We start from the raw sequence: 22,841 nt of genomic DNA, 5'->3' as shown, positions 1-22,841 counted from the left end.
AAACAGTTTAAACACAGGACAAAAAAGGCACATTTTAATATTTACAAAGCATAGCATTTGGGCTATAAAGGTACCCAACACAGCTAGAAAGAAACATCTGCTCCCCCTTAGTAACCTACCTTTCCAAATGGTGGTAATTCACACAATTTAAGATCACAAGCCTCCTACTTTCAAAGGAGCAAGAGACTCAAACTTGCATAGCATCTTTAACTCACGTAGTCACCTTTCCTAGACCAGTATTGAAACTGTGCTTCACGTTCATCCTGGGGAAAATATCTGCTATAAGTTTTAAACTAGTCCACTGGCTGAGGTGACGCTGCCAGAACTGCTAATGTTTCCTTTTGCTGCTGCAGGGAACCTTGTTCAAAGCAGAAAATTTTTAGAATATTGTCAAGAGGTTTTAAAAATGTAATACTGTTTATTTTTGCTTCAAAAACATTTCAGCATTCTAAACATACAAAAAAAACCAACATAACGTTTTTGCAAATTTGTTTCTCTTTTTAAGTACAGAGTGATTTTGAACTTGTTTTCTGCGCCCTCTCTTCACGTTTTAAGCTGACAACGAAGAGACCTACAGTTTCCGTTTCAAAACTACCCCGCTTAACTAAAAAAAGGGAAAGAAAAAAAAGATTCCATACATTTTCTCATGCCAGCTGAAGTCCCCCCCCTCCCCTTCCACAACTAAGAATGGCCGCAGAATGCTAGTTTCACTATATACAGAAAGACAACTTTAAGCTAAATGGACGCCCACTGTAGTGTAAATAGATCTAATTTCGTAGAGCGTGCTTTGAGACACGACCCCTCCGTGGAAGAACATTACAACCTTCAGTTAGTCATATGCCTTCCCACCCTGAGGGCATCACTGCTCAAAGCATGAACCACAAGAATCTGTCTAGTTTTTACAAACTATAGATATGTACAGTTTTATAACCCAGGATTTTCTAGCCAATAACCATATAGTTAAAACACCACCTTACAAATTAAAAAATAAGATGCTTGAGAAACATTTTTAAATGCTTTGTTACACCAACAGGAAAGTGCACAGAGTTGAGGAGAACACAAGAGCGCCTTGCTCCCACTTTTTTTTGTTTCGTTTTTGTTTCAAAAATGTTTGGAAATATGTACAACTTTGTTACAGTTTCAGGGTGCCTAAGGGCACCCGTGGCCACTTAACGTAAACCGTGGTTTGGTTGCTTTTTAGCTTTTTTCCTTCCTTCTTTTCCCCCCTTAGAGCACGTTTTATTCGAAATTCCCTTCCCCAAAGGAGCTACGTACGGCGTGGTCAGAATCCAAATTGTCATTTAAGCCTAATAAAAAGGGCAAATGAAGACACCGTCTTAAGCAACAGGTGCCTTGTTTTGTTTTCTCTTTTTCCAAATGGTGTTTCCCCTACTCTATGGTATTCACATGGAGACAAATATTATACAGTTTCTCATTCATCGTCCTCCTCCTCCTCATCTTCCTCCTCGTCGTCTTCTTCGTCATCCTCCTCCTCTTCTACCTTTTTCCGAGCTGCAGCAGCAGCTTTAGCCGCGGCACTCTTTGCACCATCAAACTTGCCTTTAGACTTGTAGTCAGCCACATCCTGCAACAGCAAGAGGGTGAGTTTCACTGGCATTGGCATAATCACCAGGTGTCCCCCCTACCCCAACCCCCTTTAAGTGGGACAGTGACTCAGAATAGCCTCTCTCACATGGAAGAAGGTAAGAGCGCTATTGAACAAGTCACCCATGGGACACCTTGCGAGAGGTGGGGAGATGGCCAGGGTGGGTCTGGATCTTTTTTTAAAAAAACAACAACGACACACACAACAAAACTTGTCAGTACGGAGGATTGACTTTGTAACATTGCAACTTCTTTAGCTGGAAGCTGGTGGTGGTACTTAGCGGCTATAAACACTTGCGTTTAGAAACAATGGCTTGCCTACAGAGAACAGTGGGTGGGTTGTCGCTTGAACAAGGGGCCCCAAGCCTCTTGCACCCCCCCCCAAGATGCCACTCCACCTGGAGATGTGCGCACAGCATGGACTGCCTCCCATTCACCCAAGGAGCTCTAGGCATCTAGCTAGCAACGTCACACTCTGCGCTTTTTAGAAGTCAAGATTCGGTGTCAAAATTCTGTAAACCCCCCTCCAAAAAAAGAGCAGGAGTGGTTCCCCTTTTTAAGATGTTCAACTAACAACTCCCATCCGCCCTAACAATGGTGTGTGCTGGCTAGGGGCTCCAACACCCTCTGGACAGCCACATGTTCCTTGTTCCAACTATGCAGATTTACACAAGCTAAGGAAAGTTGCATTATCTCCAGCCCTAATTGTTAGGAAGAAGAGAGCAAAGATGCTCCAGAACTCTCAGCCCCTGAGCAAGTTGATCAGTAACACCCGCTGCCTCTTTGCTTACAAGAAGTGCCACAAGGCACCTCCAAATTGCAAGCCATGAGTTTAGAGTAAGAGCCACAGAAACAGATTTTTCTGGGGAGCTTAGTTCCTAGTATGATTCCTGCCCCAATTCAATGTGTTAACTGGTTTACTTTAAGAGATCTGCTTTGGTGGTCCTGATTTGATAGGTAAGATATGTGTACACATGTGACGCAGCCCCTTTCAACTGACTCATGTTTCGTCCCTTCTGCACACGGTCACCATATACTAAAAAATCACACTTGCACCACTTTTAAGAGTCATGGGAACTGTAGCTTGCCCCTCAGAGCTGAAATCCCCAGCAGCTTTAAACTACAGTTCGCAAGATTCTGTGGGGGGAAGCCATGTGCTTTATATAAATGGTGTGTATTTAACTAAAAGCTTTTAACAATAGCCTTGGAAACTTGTCTTAACTGCTGCTTTTCCCTTAAGAGTTTGCTGACTTGTGTAAGTCAGAACACCTCTCCCATATTAATTTTACACCTAACTGATATGCCTAAAACCTTGCATCATTCTTCCAATGCATGTAACTTTTCGGAGCTTAGACCCCCAAAAAGCCCCTTACAGGGTTTTTTTAAAAAAACAGATAAGAACTCTGTAGCAGTTCTCTGCTCATTAACAGAATACATGTGGAATTGTATGTACCCATCTCCCCTACCAGTCCATTACCAAGTGCAATTCAAGACTGTGTTATTGTTCCTAGGCTCTCTTGTGTGCATCTGCCCCTCCTTTTAAGACTGGCTGTTGCACATCTCTTGCATACCCCACCGTCTTCTGAAATAAAATTGGGCAACGGGCCTCGTATGTGGTGGCACCCCATCTGCAGAATTCCTTGCGGCAAGAAGCAATGTTTACCTCTCTTCATTTATTTGTGTTCTTCTAGCAACTGAAAACACTCCCCAAGCTTTTGAATTGTGTGTTGATGCTTAATTGTACTGATTCAAATGCTGGAATTTGTGGAGGGTTTGCTGCCATTTTTAGCTTTGATAACTTGTGTCTTATGCTCTCTTTTATATTTGTAAGCTGCTCTGAGCAACTCCCTTTTGTGAAGAGGAAAAGGAGGGGAATAAATGTTTTAAAATACCACCTCTTGGGAATATCATCTCAGGTCCTGTTTGCAGGCTTCCTATAGGAATCTGGTTGAACCTCTGGATATTGCACTACATGCCTGATCCAACAGGGCATTTCCTACTCTTACTTAGAATTATGAAGCTTTAAGGCCTTTTAGCACAGCCCATCACTGTTCCTTTGCGATGGCTGATGGAGAAGAGATGGAAAAAGAAGTTGCAGCTTTACAACTTTATTTTAAAAAAGCAAACAAGCACGCTGGCTTCTAGGAGCCAGGGCAAGTTGGGAAAGCTTTAAAATGTTCAGTACTGAGAGTGTTTCAGTAATTTCTTTCTGCCTTGAGCCTCCAGGACGGGGTGGGCTAATTCCAATCCAGCCAAAGCCTAGGTTTCCTCCAGTGACATGAAGACCAACGTACCATACATTGCCGGTGCTAGAAGGCATTGGAGCCAAGAGAGATGCCTTTAAGCACCTTTTCCTGGTAAGTTTGCATTCACAGATGTCACTGGAATTTGTTCCCAGTTAAGGAGCTGGCTTGGAATGCCCTGTTAAGTTGGAAAATACTCCACCAAACTGGGGACACCGCAGTTCACCTCTAAAGCAGGCTTCGCCAAACTAGTGTGCCCTCCTACCTGTGCTAGCTAGTGCTGAAGGGAACTAGTAGTGCAATGAAGCACCTAGAGTGCGCACCAGGTTGGAGAAGTCTGCTTCGAAGTGTTTGCCATGAGACAAAGTTTTGTTTTGGGAGCAAATGCAAACAAGGGTCCCTTTGGACAGAAGCCACCTGAGCCTTACCTTCTCATACTTCTCCTTCAGTTTTGCAGCCTTGTTGTTGTAAGGCTGCTTTTCCCCATCACTGAGGTTGTTCCACATTTCACCCAATTTCTTTGCCACGTCTCCAATGGAGATGCCAGGATTAGTGGATTTGATCTTGGGACGGAATTCTGAACAGAACAGGAAGAATCCAGACCTTGTGGAGGGTGGGAGGGAGAAGACAAACCACAGTTGAGAGCTGGTGTGGTGGGCCAAGGGTCTTTTACCTACACTTCAAAAAAACTGGTCTTAAAAACAGTAGCTTCTTCTCCACAGTTACTTGGTTCTGACGCAACACTACAGAGGTTTAGCGTTGCACGCCTCAGCCCTGGCCTTGAATGCTCCCCTGGACATGGCTGCTGCAAGACTGGAAGCAAAGGCTTCCCATTTCCTGCTCACAGCAGAGAATCGAGTGAGGAGTTCATGAGACTGAGGCTTATACCCACAGCAGACAGCGCTACTCCTTATAAGCACTGTTTTAGCATCGCACTATTATAGGTCCCGGGGCATTTGTTGTGGGGTGAGGTAGCAGAAAGCCCTAACACTTTGACTAGAACGAAACCAGTGAGAGAAGATATAACCTAGACAGGAGCTAGGAATTTCTGGGTTTAAATTCTACCTTTTTAAAAACAAAAGCTCACTAGATGGGCCTTGGCAAGTCACTAGTCCTCAGCACCCACATCCCTAACCCACCCCGTCATATGGAGACGCAACTTCTGGTTCATCTTACAGCACTGTTGTTAAGCACTAAATGTTATGACACACCGAACACTCTGGAGCGCCATTAAATAATAAAATTAGGAGATCAGGGTCACTAACGGAAGTCAAGATTTCAAGCTCCTTTTCCCCACCTCCAAGATAGTCACGTAAGTGGCAAATGGTGCCACTCTCAATCAACTACTCAGTGCCAAGATTTAAAGCTTAAGTGATCAGGCATTAGCAGCCTTCAAAAGCATTAACTTTGTTGCTGTTGCTGTTTTTTTAAATTAGCAGTTGCATGACTATCTGGAAAACTCTCAAGTCTTTCTAACAGTTTGTTGTTGGTAATGGGTTAACTCTCACCAAAAGCAGCAGAGTGAGAAGTTGCAGCCAGCTCTGAAGAGGGTTTGTTAAAAAAAAAATAGAGGTGCTTTATTGTAGCTTGTCTGATATCCCGGGGGGTATGGGAGGATAGCTCAGTGGTAGAGCACATGCTTAGCATTCAGGTCTCAGGTTCAATCCCCAGCATCTCCAGGTAGGGTTAGGAAAGACCCTGGAAGCCACTGCCAGTCAGTGTAGGCAATACTGGCCTAGGTGGACCAATGGTCTGTTTTGGCTTCCTACTGCCAAATCTACTTGTTTCTTTCTTAACTTTGTTTGAATGTAGGTTGCATCTTGCTACCTAACAAATCTGGGAGTAAGTTTATGTATGTATACTGATGCAGGGAAGTTACTTACGGTGGCCGTTTGGGGGCATTGGGGTCCTTCTTCTTCTTACCACCCTTTGCTGGTCCGTAATCCTTCATCTCTCTATCATACCGCACTTTATCAGCTTTAGCCATCTCGTCAAATTTCCCCTTCTCTTTGCTTGACATGGTCTGAAAGGCAAATGCAGGCAGTTACTCATCTGCCTTCCCCCCACCCACCCAAAAGAGCCATCAAGATTTGCTTTGCATGCAGAAGGTCCCAGGCACAAATTTATTGAATGGGAAAGAGACCCTGCAGAGTTGCTGCCTTCCCAAGTAGGCTAATGGGCCAACGGTGTGCCACTGCAGATTCCTATGTTCCAAAAACCTGGCTGAGATGCCCTCAGCCATGTGTACACAGAAATGACCTTCCAAGTGCCCCCTGCCCAAGTCTGTAGGACTACCAGCTCACTGATGCATGCTTTGTATACATGGGAGGCAAGCTCCAAATTAAGACTAGATATGGTGGCTTGCACCCTCTTTTTACTCCTTTTGCACACTGTATGTTGATTTTAAGACCATCTTCTTGACTGGTCAGCCGTAGCTAGACCTGTGCAAATGCTGCCATTCCAGACAAAACGGAGCATGGGTAGCCAACATGGTCTCACCAGATGTTTAGGGCTCTAACTCCAACATGGCCAGTGTCCCTATAAAATCCCACCCTTAAAATCAGAGGATGCAGAATTCCGCTTCCTGAGAGCTTCCATTCTCATTTATAAGTTTGTAGCCTCTAAGATTATATAAAGAATGCTTGAAAGTTTTCTGGCAATGCCCAATGAATACTCATTGCTGAAAGTGACGACTCAAGCAGGGTTTTAGACCTCTTGACTTGGGCTGCGAATCTCTCTGCAGTTATTTGAGACAAGTGCCACAAAGCTCAAAGTGGGGGCTTAATGTGTTGAATGAATGGAGGCTGCTTTTGTTCCTAAAGCTGAAAGTGTGTGTGTGTTTTAAAGTGCAGGAATAACACATTCTTCTCTTATTAGGCTGCTGTCTTTATTGCAAGTATAAGAATTTGGGTCTTGCAGACAGTACCTTCCACCTCTCTGAGCACTTCTTGGAGAACTCTGCGAAGTTGACAGGAACTTCCGGGTTCTTCTTCTTGTGTTCTTCACGGCAGGTCTGAACAAAGAAGGCATAAGCAGACATCTTCCCCTTCGGCTTCTTCGGGTCACCTTTAGCCATCTTTACTCCCTGGAAAGATATTTGGGGGAAAATCACCACCTACCACCGCAACAGACGATTTATGTTGTGTATACCAGGCAAGAAAACATAAGTTGCATTGCCCAAAGCGTATTTGCACTTTCATGCATACATGCACGCACCACTTTAAAAGGTTCTCAGCCAAAACGTGCCCATTTCTGTCCACTGGGAAGTTGTGTGGTTTTTTTTGAGTCGACATGGACATCATGCAAGTCCTCTGCTGGCTTGCACACATCATTATTGTATGGTATTTTCACCTGAGTGAGCATCAACTTCCAGCTGATTTGCTTACATTTGATGATCAAGGGCCATAACTCAATAGCAGAGCATCTGTTTTGCATGCAGAAAGTCCCAGGTTCAATCCCTGGCATCTTCAGGTAGGGCTGGGAATGCACCCCATTCAGAAAAATTAGAGGGCTGCTGCCAGCCAGTGAAGACAACACTGGGCTAGATGGACTTGACTCAACAGAAGGCAGCTTCCCAACTTCCAATGTGAAGCACATGTGTGAACTAGCCCATAATACCAAAGTATTAAAAGGGTTAACTAATACACATAGTTGTGACTTGCATTCCTTGGCTGGCCCACCCAGTAGGAAAACTCCCTTGCTACTGCTTCCGAACTTAAAAATAAAATAAAATGCATTTCATGTCAGAGTAGCTGTCATGCATCTTCTGTAGGCACTTCAGCATTTTAAAACCCGTATCTCGAAAAACAGCTTAAAATATGTTTAAAGAATTTATTTATTACAGCACAAGTTATAAGACTGGCTCTCTTGGTAAAGCAACATCATACTTTTGATGTCAGGTTGGTCGCTGTTTATTTAATTTCCAGAGCAGTTGCTAACTTTTTAGATATGAATGCACCTTTCCCATCTCGTTTCCTGAAAAAGCAACCATTTGTGGGGTTAAAAAGGAGAGAAAAAACTGTGTGTGATTTTTTTTTATTAAAAATGTATTTAAAATAATTATTTGTACTACGCTGTCTTTAGAAGTTGGAATTAATTTTCTTCCTCCCCAGGGAAAAAAAGAGCTCAACACTCCCTTTTTCAAATTCCCTTCGAAAAAAATCCTATTTCAGTCCCTTATTAAAAGGCTGCATGACTATCTGAAAAAGTTTCGGAGGAAGGAGGAAAAAAACCCACCCACATTCCGTTTCTTTATTCCTTTCTTTTTTCAAAAAAATGAATAAATTCTGTCCCTTACTCCCCCCGCCCCCAAGGTCATTGGGGGGGGAATCCCCCCCGCGTCCTCCTTTTTTGCTTTACTACATTGGGACAACTTGCATTTTAAAAAGCCCCTTTTATTGCCTTAGCGAACGCAGCTGGGATATGCCTGGGATTGCTATATATTTGCTGGAGTGGCTCCGGTAAGCTGGGTGAAAAGAGAGAAGGGGGAGAGAGAAAACGACAGGTCACGAAAGACACCAATAATTCATCTTCCATTTTGTGTAATGTTTACTCATGAAAGAAAGTACCCCTCAAATAATCCCTTCGGCTCTCCTACGGGGTGCCTTTAGCCCTAGGGGGCAAAGCCGGCTGGAGCTGGGGCAGGCGGCGGGGTTCTTGCCCTTGCTATAGCTATCTCTATAGTCTTGGTGCTTTGCTAAGGCAGGGATATGGAGTTCCCCCCTCGCCCATAGCCAGCCAGCTCCATTCGCTAAAATGGCTTCTCTACAAGGCAGCGAGACTGCTATCCCTAACAAAGCCACCGGCACCCGTCTGCTCGGATGAACCCCCCAGGAAAGGAAACCGAAGCACCAAGCCTCCCCAAAACAAGCCAGCCTTGTAGAAAAAGCTCTGCTCTTTCCTATGAGGGGGGTCTGGGGGCGCCCGGGGGTCGGGAAGGGGGGGGGAAAGCAGCTTTGAAGCAGCCACCCCCCCTCTCCTCCCATGTCCCTGCTTAGCGCAATAGCCTGTATAACAAAGACTGCCATGCAGCCATTACAAGCCCTGGCTCAGCACACAGCCGCGCCGAATCGCAAGGAGATAAAAGTGCTGGAAAAAGCCAAAACGGCCCCGAAACAGCCCGGCAAGGGCACGGTCGGATAGGGAAGGAAGACTGGGGAAGGAAGCGAAAGGTTTGGGGGCTCTGGGGGCTCCCACCGGGTTTTTTTCCCCAGCGCCGCTCCCCCTCCCCGCCTCTCTGTTGCCTTTACGCGTCTTTCTTCCTTCAGCGGTGCCACCGAAACGCCAGCCATATTAATGCACACAAGAGCTCAGCTCAAAAAGCAATGTAGCAAGGGGCGAAAGGGAAACGGTCCGGGGCTTAGCGGCGGTCGGAGGGGGACGAGGGGCACCTTTTCGGACAGGGGAAAAGGAGACGGGGAGGAAACGAAAGGTTCGGGACGGGTCGGAAGGCGCGGTGGAGAGGGAAAGGGAACAAAAATATACATTTTTTCCCCAAAAAAATTGTAGTTGAAAGGAATAAAGAGGCGAGGGGAGAAGAGAGATGTGTGTTATCATCTCTCCCTTCTCTCTCCGGGACGCGCAGAGCTTATCCCTGTCAGCTGCTAAAGCGACAGCCATTATTAATGCAGAATAAACAGCAAGGCACCAGCAATGCGCACGGCTAAGGCAACTTTCCTCTCTCCCCAAGAAGGCGAGCCCAGGGCAGGAGGCGACACGCGTGGAGGAGAAGCGGGGAACCGGGCTGGCATGCCCGTTAAGCGGGAGGTCCCCGCAGCCCATGCGGGGGAAGTTAATGCACCAGCGGAAAATCCACGCGTGCCCCCCGCCCCGGCACCCACTTTGTGTGTGGATCTGTATTATCCCGCCGCCGCCCCCCCTTGCAGAGTAAGAGACGAGAATGCATTATATATATAGCCTTGCCGTGCGCCGTCGCCCTCCGTCCCCCATTCCTTTTTGCTACCACCACCCCATTAAAAATAAATATAAATAAATAAAAATTAAACCGAGCTCCATTTACACCAGGATTCGGGACAAGTCTTGATTTCCGACGCCTAGTTAAAGAACGGTGTGGTGGGTGGGAAGCCAAGAGATAAAAGTTGATCGGGATATTGAGAGACAAGAGAAATGAAATAAAATAAAAATGCAAAAGATTTTTTCCCTCCCCCAATTAAAAATGGAGCGCGTTGTTTTGTTCTTAAAAGGGGAAATTAAAAAGAAGGGCTAGCAAAGCAGCCGCTCCCCCCGGAAAAAAGTTGCAAAGTGCTCCACGAAACCTACCTGTATTGTTCGCTTTAACCTAGGCGATATGCAAGCGAAGAGAGCGAGGCGCACACACGACGCGCTAAGACTCAGCGCTAGTAGCTGTGGCTCAGCCTCGCGTTGGCTTCCTACGAGAGCGGCCTGATTGGCTGCGGGGCTCTGCCGTTTAAAACAACCTCCTCGCCCTGCCACTGGACAAGGGGCTCCTGAATATTAAGCAGGGCCCGGCGCCTATTGGCCGCGAGCGGTTAAGTCATTCATTCAAAAAGAACACCCGCCTGGCAGAATGGGAGCACACACACACAAAACCCAAGCCACAAACCACTCTGGAAATAGGGAAAAAACAAGGGGTGGGAAGTTCGTGGAGTTGCCAGTAGTAAAGTAATAGCAGAACACACAGCTGAGGTAAAGAGCTGCAGAGCGATCGTCTCACAGCCCACCCGACCCTGGCAGGTTTGGAGGGCGCTTCTTCTTCATCATCTTCATCTTTGCAAGATCGGAGATCTTAGTAAGCATCCAGGTCGCCACCTGTGTTTGCTCGGGAAGTCAAGCCCTCGCAGAGTTCAAGGGGCTTGTACGCAAATCACCTGTCCTTCGGAGTCTAGTCTGACTTTTATGGCGCCCCAGCGCACCTGAACTTTTGCAGAAAAAACCCCAGCTGATTTTCTTCCGATGGGGCAATGCGTATTAATGATTTGGAGCGGCATTTAGGAATGAATACCCTGATAACGTGGGATGTGTATTTCATGGGATCTCCTCGGATGCCCGGTTGCAGTTCTTTTCTGACACGCTTGGGTTCGAATTCTGTTGGATGCGGGGGGAGGGGGATAAACACGCAGAAGGTATTTTGGGGAAAGAGAACCGGGCTGCAATAGGACAACCTTATTACAGAAGCATGATGCCATGGGGTTGAACGTTCATCTGTCATGTTCCCCATCCACGCTTAAACTACACAGCTTGCCCCAACACCCAAATATAAGTCAAGTTCTAACTGAATAAGACTTCAGTTAAGTCACCCCGAATGAGCGTGGCACTATGGAGAAAGTTACTGACCCAACAAAGTTTATAAAAGTACCAAATATATTTTTCTGAGGAAGGTATATCTGCCAAGTTGTGTGCAGTTGGAAGGAAGTTCCTCTGAACTCAATAAAGATTTCCTCCAAATATGTTTAGAGGCAGTTTTTAAGATTGTAACAGCAGTAGCAGGGTTCACACGTTTACAGGACTTACATTTACTGTATATCCTGTCTTTCCAACATGGAACTCTTCATTTTATCCTCACAACAACCCTGTAAGGAAGTCTAGGCTGGGAAACTGTGATGGGTTCAAGGCTGCCTACTGAGATTTATGAAAGGACATCACTGGAAGTGCTTTTGAACAAACTAAGCTAGATATAGGGACGCGGGTGGCGCTGTGGTCTAAACCACAGAGCCTAGGGCTTGGCGACCAGAAGGTCGGTGGTTCGAATCCCTGCGATGGGGTGAACTCCCGTTCCTCAGTCCCAGCTCTTGCCAACCTAGCAGTTCAAAAGCACGTCAAAGTGCAAGTAGATAAATAGGTTCCACTCCGGCGGGAAGGTAAACAGCGTTTCCATGCGCTGCTCTGGTTCGCCAGAAGTGGCTTGGTCATGCTGGCCACATGACCCAGAAGCTGTACGCCGGCTCCCTCGGCCAATAAAGCGAGATGAGCGCTGCAACCCCAGAGTCGGTCACGACTGGACCTAATGGTCAGGGGTCCTTTTACCTTTACCTTTAAGCTAGATATAGGTACAGATTATCTGTATTTTGTAAGATTTATTACTCATTATAAAATATTTAATGGTTTTAAGTGTTCATTTTATTATAATATGAGGCAGGGTTGTATCCATAGCACTATTTGTTAAGACATTGATGTGCGGAGCCATCAGATAAGGATTCTGTTGGCCCATGAATCCAGCATCCATCTTCCAAACAGGTACAAGACAAACGCTGAGAATTGCTGCTGCAACCCTGCATGACTCACTGTTCTGGGCAGAACACTGCCTCAGGGAAATGCTTAGTAGGTGGACTCCTCTGGGTGCACACCTTTCGTTCTTTCACATCTTTAAGGGGATGGGAATAAGAGGAGCAATATATTCAGAAAAATCTGCCTTGGCTTGCTAAAAGTTGGAAAGCAATGGGTAGTGAAAAACTGTAGTACTAAATCCTCTTTTTAGAGGATTTCCCCATCTGGAATGACCAGTGCCTCTTTTCAAGCCAGACCTCTGTTTTTCTGTTCTAGGTACAACAGCTCCCTGGGTGTCCAGCCACTTAGGTCATTCCCTCTAACTTCCATAGTTAAACATATTCCCTGTTGTAGCTAAAAAAAAAAAAAACCCTATGAATGGAGAAGAAAAGTGATCTGCAGGGTAGAATTTGCCAGACCCCATGTGCTTACAAAGCCAGAGGTTAATCCGATTCCAATTTAAATCTATGAGAAGCCTAATGTGGCAATAATCTAAATATTCTTTCATATTGGGATTGACACTATTTAACACCCCTCCTCTCTCACCCTGCCAGTCCTCCCTGTGGTAGTTCCAAGATTCCCAGTAATTGCCGTACCTGCCCTAATAATGTTTGCTGAAAAGTGAGGGGGAGAGATATCTGCCCGTTGCTTATCTGCCATGTGTTTAATCTGTGGTTTGAAAGAGTTTTCATTCATTTCCCACCAAAACTCCCACTGACATGAGCAGTTAAGCAAAGCTTTCCAAACCTTTGAACTGGAGCAATAGCAAGCAAGCGAGAAAACCCAGGCTGCAATCCTAGCCCAATTTACATGGGAGTAAGTCCTGTTGGATTCAATGAAATTTACTTCTGGGACTTGGGTGGACAAGTAGCCCACTGTTCAAAAAGTCAAGAGAGTCAGAGCCCTTGCCCTTTCCACTTTCACCTTTGATTCTACCCATGACTGTCATACGGTCCCCCCAAACTGCCTATGAGCTAATATGGCCTTTGAGCTGAACCCCACCCCGCACCCTGTTTCTCATTCCTTGTCTCCTCACCCCTCCCTACAGTTTTCCCTCAAAAGGATAATCTGTGTTTAGGGCATTGGCTCTCAAACTTATTTCTCTGGGCCACACTTTCAGAATAAAAATTTGATTGTGCCACACCAATTTTTTAATTGGATAAATCCACTGGAAAACAAAAAGAAACAACTCCCAGCAGTGCTTGACTTATAACAGACAACAGAACTACTTTGTAGTGTGATCTTGGGACATCCAGAAAGTATAAAACAGTGCAGCTACATAGTAACACGAAACACCCCCAAAATATATTATAAACAAGCATACAGTGAAGTGGGGGGGGAAGTATTTGATCCCCTGCTTAATTTGCCCGTTTGCCCTGATGAAGAAATGACCAGTCCATAATTTTAATGGTAGGTTTACTGTAGCTGTGAGAGACAGAATAACAACAGGTAAACCAGAAGACAAAAATCAGAGACTGATGTGCATTCTAATGAGTGAAATAAGTATTTGATCCCCTATCAACCAGCCAGGTGTCAAGCTACCTGGTATCTTCACTGTATGTAACGAGTTGAGATTAGAAGCCCCTTCTGTAAGGGAGAGGTCTTACCTGCAATCACAGCTTGTTACAGTACCTGTACAAAAGACACCTGTGGACAGAAGCAATCAATCCAGCAGATTCCAAAGTAGCCACCATGACCAAGACCAAAGAGCTGTCCAAGGATGTCAGGGACAAGATTGTAGACCTGCATACTTTCACCCAGTTCTCCTCTGGGTCATTCAGATGTGCATTGGCAAACTGCAGATGGGCCTGTACATGTGCTGTCTTGAGAAAGGGGACTTTGCGGGCTCTGCAAGATCTCAGTCCTTCACGGCGTAGTGTGTTACCAACTGTTTTCATGGTGACTATGGTCCCAGCTGCCCTGAGATCATTGACAAGTTCCCCCCGTGTAGTTCTGGGCTGCTTCATCACCGTTCTCCTGATCATTGCAACTCCACGAGATGAGATCTTGCATGGAGCCCCAGACCGAGGGGGGGGGTTGACAGTTATTTTGTGTTTTTTCCATTAGCGAATTATTGCACCAACTGTTGCCACCTTCTCACCAAGCTGCTTGGCAATGGTCTTGTAGCCCAGTCCAGCCTTGTGCAGGTCTACAATCTTGTCCCTGACATCCTTGGACAGCTCTTTGGTCTTGGTCATGGTGGCTACTTTGGAATCTGGTCATTTCTTCATCAGGGCAAATGGGCAAATTTAGCAGGGGATCAAATACTTTCCCCCCCTCACTGTATGTACCTTAAGTATGTATAAAAACTCAATGAGAGGTATGAGCTTGCTTTTGCCGGGTAATCTCATTTAGATTAGGTCTAATTTGAGGCAAACAAGCTCTCACATCCTCGTTAGCACAGAGAAGCCTTACTCTTTTCTGATCTTTCATGTTTGTCAGAGTTGAAAATCACTGTTCACCACAATATATAGAACTGTAGAAGAATAGCCAATGCTCTTGAACTGAGGTGTGAATACTGTTTCTAGTTGTTCATCCAAAAACAAATTATATTTATACGATACTATACTATACCACATTGAAATGTTTAAACGTTTATTCAATTGTCTTTGAATCTTCCTGGCACACTTACCATTCTCTCCATGCCTCACCCTTTAAGATCCACTGGTTTAGGGGATTCTGAGCTAGCTCAACGCCCCCTTGGGCTAGTTTTGTTTCCCCTTATTTTTTCCAAAACGGGTTGTTCTTTGGTCACTTGGGGTTCTCCTAAACCTGCCCTTTGGTTTGTCTACGAGCAGTGCTATTTTGATGACATAAGTGATCTACACACAGGAAGTTGTTGTTGTTGTTTAGTCGTTTAGTCGTGTCCGACTCTTCGTGACCCCATGGACCAGAGCACGCCAGGCACGTCTGTCTTCCACTGTCTCCCGCAGTTTGGTCAAACTCATGCTGGTAGCTTCGAGAACACTGTCCAACCATCTCGTCCTCTGTCGTCCCCTTCTCCTTGTGCCCTCCATCTTTCCCAACATCAGGGTCTTTTCCAGGGAGTCTTCTCTTCTCATGAGGTGGCCAAAGTACTGGAGCCTCAGCTTCACGATCTGTCCTTCCAGTGAGCACTCAGGGCTAATTTCCTTAAGAATGGATGCGTTTGATCTTCTTGCAGTCCATGGGACTCTCAAGAGTCTCCTCCAGCACCATAATTCAAAAGCATCAATTCTTCGGCGATCAGCCTTCTTTATGGTCCAGCTCTCACTTCCATACATCACTACTGGGAAAACCAGAGCTTTAACTATACAGACCTTTGTTGGCAAGGTGATGTCTCTGCTTTTTAAGATGCTGTCTCGGTTTGCCATTGCCTTTCTCCCAAGGAGCAGGCGTCTTTTAATTTCGTGACTGCTGTCACCATCTGCAGTGATCATGGAGCCCAAGAAAGTAAAATCTCTCACTGCCTCCATTTTCCCCCCTTCTATTTGCCAGGAGGTGATGGGACCAGTGGCCATGATCTTCGTTTTTTTGATGTTGAGCTTCAGACCATATTTTGCGCTCTCTTCTTTCACCCTCATTAAAAGGTTCTTTAATTCCTCCTCACTTTCTGCCATTAAGGTTGTGTCATCTGCATATCTGAGGTTGTTGATATTTCTTCCGGCGATCTTAATTCCGGCTTGGGATTCATCCAGCCCAGCCTTTTTTCGCATGATGAATTCTGCATATAAGTTAAATAAGCAGGGAGACAATATACAGCCTTGACGTACTCCTTTCCCAATTTTGAACCAATCAGTTGTTCCATATTCAGTTCTAACTGTAGCTTCTTGTCCCACATAGAGATTTCTCAGGAGACAGATGAGGTGATCAGGCACTCCCATTTCTTTAAGAACTTGCCATAGTTTGCTGTGTTCGACACAGTCAAAGGCTTTTGCATAGTCAATGAAGCAGAAGTAGATGTCTTTCTGGAACTCTCTGGCTTTCTCCATAATCCAGCGCATGTTTGCAATTTGGTCTCTGGTTCCTCTGCCTCTTCTAAATCCAGCTTGCACTTCTGGGAGTTCTCGGTCCACATACTGCTTGAGCCTTCCTTGTAGAATTTTAAGCATAACCTTGCTAGCGTGTGAAATGAGTGCAATTGTGCGGTAGTTGGAGCATCCCCTTCATGGATTACTGCCTTGCCGTGGCGAAGGGGCTTGAGTAACTCGGAGAAGCTATGAGCTATGCCGTGCAGGGCCACCCAAGATGGACAGGTCATAGTGGAGAGTTTTGACCAAAGGTGATCCACCTGGAGCAGGAACCAGCAAGCCACTCCAGTATCCCTGCCAAGAAAACTCCATGGACAAAGACACAGGAAGTTACAGCCAAGAAATCTACCGTCAGCAATTAGTAAAGGTAAAGGTAAAAGGACCCCTGACCATTAGGTCCAGTCATGGATGACTCTGGGGTTGCAGCGCTCATCTTGCTTTATTGGCCGAGTGAGCCGGCGTACAGCTTCTGGGTCATGTGGCCAGCATGACTAAGCCACTTCTGGCGAACCAGAGCAGCCATTTACCTTCCCGCCAGAGTGGTACCTATTTATCTACTTGCACTTTGACGTGCTTTCGAACTGCTGGGTTGGCAGGAGCAGGGACCGAGCAACGGGAGCTCACCCCGTTGCAGGGATTCAAACTGTCGACCTTCTGATCAGCAAGAACTAGGCTCTGTGGTTTAACCCACAGTGCCACCCACATCCCACAGCAATTAGTAGATAGGATAATATTGTTGTCAACGCAACTCCCCTATGAGGAAAGCTTTGCAACTTTTGGAGTTTTTAAATTTAAAGATAGATTGAGTAAGGAGGAACATGACAAAGGTGTATACAATTATACATGGGGTAGAGAAAATGGATAGAGAAATGTGTTTTTTCTCTCTCCCTCTCACATAATACTAGAACTCATGGGCATCCAATTAACTGGATGTTGGAAGATTCAGGGCAGACAAAAGGAAATACTACTTAACACAATGCGCAGTTAAACTATGGAACTCGCTGCCACAAGCCATTTGGATGGCTTTTAAAGAAGATCAGGCAAAGTCAGGAACAAGAAGACTATCAATAGCTACTCGGAGTACCAGTTGTTGGGAATTGCAAGTGCATAAGGGTGCTGATGTGCTCAGGTCCTGCTTACTGGCTTTCCAAAAGCATCTGGTTGGCCACTGTGAAGCAAAGTCATGGTGAGCATTCATCCTGATTTGCTTATGAGGTGTTTCTGCATCTTCCCATTCATCATTTGATCATCCTACACTTTTCAATGGATTGCACCATCACTTTCAAAATAGCAGAAAGCCTGTTGTTGTTTTGAAGTGGATTTGTTGTGGTAGGGCGAATGAGTGCTTTGATCTAACTTAATTGCAGAAACCTAAAGCTTTTTCGTTAGAAATGCAAACATTTTTACAGGGGAGTGTTGCCACTGAAACTGCTAGTCTGAAGTAGGACCTGCAGGAAAGAAAGGGAAAGAGGTGCCCAACCTCTGTTGATTTTTTCTCACTCTCACACTTGCTCTGTGCCAGAGGGACAGAATCCTCCAGATGTTGCTAGACTAAGTTTCCCAGCACCCCTGCCCATTGGCCATGCTGACTGGGGCTGATGGGAATTGGAGTCCGCTAACGCCTAGAAGCCCGCAGGCTCCCATCCTCACTGTATACCAAACTGTCACAAACAAGTTAAGGAGTCTTGTTATCACCTAATTCACTTGTCAACTCAAGGAGGGTCCATTATCCTGGCACTCTGACAGATGACAGCATCATTCCTGCTGCACAGTGACAGCTCTGGGGGCCTTGATCCAAAAGTGCACAAGGCCAGACAAATGGCTGTCATGGAGAAGCACTACTACTGAAATTATTCACAACCTCTATTTCCTTCCTACAAATATTAGATACACGATTGCATCCAGTGGCAATATGTGTAAAATAAACCACTATAAAACAATACTACTTATAGCCCTCTGCGATTGTGCAGGAGTTGACAAAAAATAAAAAATAAAAAAACTTCTCTCTTGGCAGGGATGGTGGGAACTTAATCGTAATAATAAAGTCCAAAATCTTGTCATTTAAATCACTTCTGGGCAACTCCTGGAGGATTCTGCTCTGCATGTATATCAGTTAGAAAATTTATCAAACTTCCGTCTGGAGGAGAGACGTCGCTAATTTATATTCTGTAGAAGCACAGGATAATGCTGCACTGAAGTGACAAGATGAGTAGCGCCAGTAATCAAACTACAAATTAAAGAATTTATTACATATGAGAAGTAAGCTTAAAGATGAGTGGTGTAGTTTCGGAAGTCAAATCCCTCGCAACTTTTGCGTGGGTGAGAGAATGTCGCGTTAGTCAGATTCTGCTTGGCTCGAAGAAATCCATTGCAGATTTGCTTGCTGTACACAATACCCAAGCTTAGGTCTCAGGGTGGCTGCCTAAGCCACACACACACACACACACACACACACACACACACACACTGCCAGCCCTGCTCTGCACCTTCAAAGGCTTCTGCTCAAGGAATGTGTCCTTGAACAGTAGATATACCGGTACAAACTTTAGTATTCAGTGTTGAGGTTTAATTTTCGTGGACACTTTAAGCCATTTCATTCTGTTGGTTGCTATGATCTTTTGGATGTTGTTATTTTATGCTGCAAACCTATCCTGAGATAACAAATTGATGGGACATTTATTAAATGCACTGAGAATTGTTAGGAGGCCTCTATTCCTCAGATCAGAGTGACAATTCGCAGAGTTCGCCAAGAAGAAGGTTGGATTCTGAAACCAGTCTGCTGAGGTTCAGCCAGTGTAACTTGCATAAATGCCAAAACAGGGGTGTTGCGGGAGCTGGGAAGGGACAATGTCTTTCCTCAGTCACCTTACCTAGCAATCTGGCAAGACATAGCCCTTAAAAAGGGTGCTACAAGTCAAGTTCTTCCACATTCTTCCTGAATGGAGTTTGGATAAGGGTAATTTACGCCAGTGTAACTTACACTAGTGTAAGTTACACCAGCTGTCCATAGTTAGGATTGCTCTCTAGGGGTTAATATGGACTTTTATACAGACTTCAAAACATTGCCCAGACATTTCAAATAGGGATGGGCAGTTAAGGGCCACATCCTTTATCAAGTAGTTTTTTTTGGGGGGGGGGAGGTTGCAAGCTGTCAGCAGGTGGTGTCAAACTCATCTTATTTTCCTTGTTGCCATTTGTGGACATATGGTAACAGATAAAAGGTGTGCATTGTGTTGTGTATTATTTAATTAATCAGATTTCTTTACCGTGCTTCACCATAAGGTCCCAGGATGGGCCATAAAAATACAGTATTAAAATCAGCTGAAACGTATGCCCATAGTTATCAAATGGCTTGCCTTAATGCACTGACCACATTTGCACATTACAGGAAGCCATAAACCACGAACCACTAGGAACAGGCAGCAGAGCTATGCATGCTGCCACTCCCCGCCCCCAAGCACTGCAGCCACCCCCTCCACCAGCGCAAGTGGGAATGACCCACCACTAAACCCAAACATAGGATTGTGGCCTGAAGAAACAAACCACATTCAGATGACATGGCAAGGCAAGATTTGTGACCCGTTCCTCCCTCTTGCTTGAGGGCCAAGTACTCTCCCTTCCATCTATCAGTGAGTCAGCTACTGTCTCCATCAAGGACTTAAAACTACAAACGTTCTGCTAAGGTAAAGGTAAAGGTAAAGGTACCCCTGCCCGAACGGGCCAGTCTTGACAGACTCTGGGGTTTGTGCGCCCATCTCACTCAAGAGGCCGGGGGCCAGCGCTGTCCGGAGACACTTCCGGGTCACGTGGCCAGCGTGACAAAGCTGCATCTGGCGAGCCAGCGCAGCACACGGAACGCCGTTTACCTTCCCGCTGGTAAGCGGTACCTATTTATCTACTAAGGTAGGTTAGCACTATCTCTGTATGAAAACTGAATGTGCAGAGGCAAAGTTAAAGACAGGCTCACAGGGCAGTCTTCTGACATCTTTGCTATACACACAATCTGTCCCTGAAGGTTGCACTTGAAAACATTTTGGGCTGCAGAAGCCCCTCGCCCTTCCCTTATGGGTAGGTGCTGAAAATGTATTGCATGCTGCCTTTGATCTTGGGGACCCCAAAATACAGAAGTTGGCTAGACATGTATCAATGTGGAACTGAGGGAGACAGACAGACAGACATGTAAACAGAGCAAATAAGCTCAGGGGTTTTTTTCTTTAAAAATGTTTAGGGGTACTCTCATTTTCCTGCTCATATTGAAATACTGCCCCTCAATGAGGCCAAATTTAGATTCACACAATGTTTTGGGGTATGCATACCCCTGCATCCCCTCCCAGAAAAAAGACCTCGTGCTGCTAATAAGATGCTTGTATATAACATGGGTGAGATTTCACCCTTTCATTTGTCAGAGCGAGTGACAAATTCATTCCTAATGAAAATGTACTCCATTCCTAATGAAAAAGGTGCTTTCCAGTCTCCAAGTCTTGGATCGCTTCACCAAAACAGACTTAACAAATGCTTTTTGCCACACTTAGAAAGAGAAAATAAAAATGCTATTTTATTCCCCTGCCTTTTAAAATTGGTTTTAATGTGTTCATAATTTCCCTATATTTAATTCCCATTAGGCGGGATTAAAAAGAAAAAAAGCTTGGACTTCAGTTTTTAAGAAGAGAGATAGACAAGGCACACGGAACCAACTCACTCTATGCAAAACTAAGAAAGGTGCCAAGGGATGTCCTGGTTCAGTGCATTAGAAAGAAAACCAGAGATGAAGTTTTACAGAGACAGTTTGAGACCAGGATGAAGGTTGGTGAGACAGAGGTAATTATACTAAAGGAAATTCCACTGCCTCCTTTCAGAAAAGTTAAAATATAGACAAATTCTTTTAACAAAGTGTTTCGCTCAAAGCTGTGGGAGAATAATCAGCCAGAGGAAAGTACTTCTGTTTCATTAAGACATTTCATACTTGGGGACCACAGACCACAAAGCAAGCTTAAGCTGATTAACTTTAATAGGAGTCTGACCATTCACAAATGCATCAACAAATGGTTCACAGATCTCAGCAATATCTTAACTCAAAACACCACTAAAGCAATTAGTCTGTAATGAGTCTCCAAATGAACCCCAGTCCAAGCTCAGTTTGGTAAGCCATTACAGAAGAAACACACCAGGCCACACTAGCCAAAGTTGAGCTTATTTCAACCTCCTTGGCATGAACAGAAAATAATAGTAAGCGCTTGTTTAATGCTTTGATTCGTGCTGTCTTGAGGCTACAGTCTTTTTACCTGAAATCAGTAACTTGAACACAATGAGACTCTCATCCAAATAGACATGTAAAGGATTGAACTGTAAATTTTTCAATGGGACACTTCTTAAAATGATTTGGGAGGGGAGGGCTAGCTGGGATTGCATGATTTGTGGAAAAATTACATTTTATTATGGCAACTGAAACAGCTCTGCCTATTCACAATACAGTAATATAATCCAGCAAAGATTTCACTGCACACCCACCCACCCACCCTTCAATCTCATTGGCATTTTGCATATTTTTTAAAACTATCAACCAAAATCAAAAAGAAAAATCTGACTTTCTTTAAAAAAGTTAGATTCAGACACCAATATAGGATATGTTAATATAAATAAAACCTATCATTTGACAAACAATACAATGTATAGAATAGCTATGCTTTTTTTGGCAATGCAGTATGATAAAACCTCACTCAAATGTTTTGGCACTCAAAAACATTTGAGATTATTCTTATACAATATTTTAAAAGTCACATTTTAAAACGTAAATGATGCATACCTGCCACACGACTGCACTTTCATACACTAAAGTATCGAATGCTGATTGCCATTGCCAATACTTGAACAATGTCCACAGGCATGGTTTCTGCTTGTGCTGCAGAGGGAAATGAGGGGCAGGTGGGGCTCGTCAACTGGGGAAGGTAGGAGAAGAAAGAAGATCTTCTTCTAGGAGAAGAAAGACTCTAATCTAAACCTTATGGAACACCTTCAAGAGAAGAAAAAGCTAAGGAGTAAGCCCCACACAAATCCAGAGTGGAGTCCCTAAGATGATTGGTTGGCGCCTTGTACACCTCCTTCCAGCAACTCCTGAAGCTAAGATGGTGACAAACATCTTGCCCTGCTTTCCTTTGGACCACACCAGCAAGGCCGAGAGGGGGGGGGGGTCTTGTCATCTGGGCAGTCCAGGATCTCCATTCACGCTACCCAGGCTTGCACCCTGTGGAGGTCACTTCAGTGCTGCCCACGCAGCATTTTGAGTTCACCCCCAGAAATGCACTCCATTGGCTCTCAAGACGGGCAGATGTCAACAAGTAACAGTGGAAAGGTTCTCTCAAGAAGGTGTTAGCCTTTTAGTTGTATCTTACTTTAATGCATTGTCACATGTCTTAGGAAGGGAACAAATGTAAAGGCTGGAATTAAAACGAAATTAAATAAATATGTTTTCAGACTTTAAAATTTCAGTACCAATATGTAAATGGTGATACTGTATATAACTTTTCTAACTGTTATTTATTGCCCACTTCCTTGACCATCAGCTTTGTGACACAGACTTTTCTTTTCATTTGGCATTAAAAACAGGGGAAACAGCTTTCCTTGTGAACTAATGCCTTGTTATACATAGCAAGATAAAACATCAAAAAGCAAGGGATTTCACATGGGAACAGAAGTTAAACAATTGAGGGTTGTTTTGTTTTTTTGGCAGTGAGATAAAGCT

At 44.7% G+C, this 22,841-nt stretch overlaps 1 protein-coding gene across 1 annotated transcript; it reads right to left on the bottom strand.

The window, feature by feature from the left end:
- Positions 1–398: 398 nt before the first annotated feature.
- HMGB3 (high mobility group box 3) lies at positions 399–10,279 on the bottom strand. Its single transcript, XM_082207902.1, has 5 exons — positions 10,128–10,279; positions 6,775–6,933; positions 5,732–5,871; positions 4,277–4,451; positions 399–1,585 (listed from the first exon to the last, which is right to left on the bottom strand). The coding sequence occupies exons 2-5, from the start codon at positions 6,922–6,924 to the stop codon at positions 1,433–1,435; spliced, it is 618 nt and encodes a 205-aa protein (XP_082064028.1). The 5' UTR covers positions 6,925–6,933; positions 10,128–10,279; the 3' UTR covers positions 399–1,432.
- Between the last annotated feature and the right edge of the window lie 12,562 nt (positions 10,280–22,841).

Source organism: Podarcis vaucheri (genome assembly GCF_965113315.1).
Source record: "Podarcis vaucheri genome assembly, chromosome: Z".
Lineage (NCBI taxonomy): Eukaryota > Metazoa > Chordata > Lepidosauria > Squamata > Lacertidae > Podarcis > Podarcis vaucheri.
The sequence above is the reverse complement of the archived record's forward strand: the minus strand, read 5'-3'. Positions and strand labels throughout refer to the sequence as shown.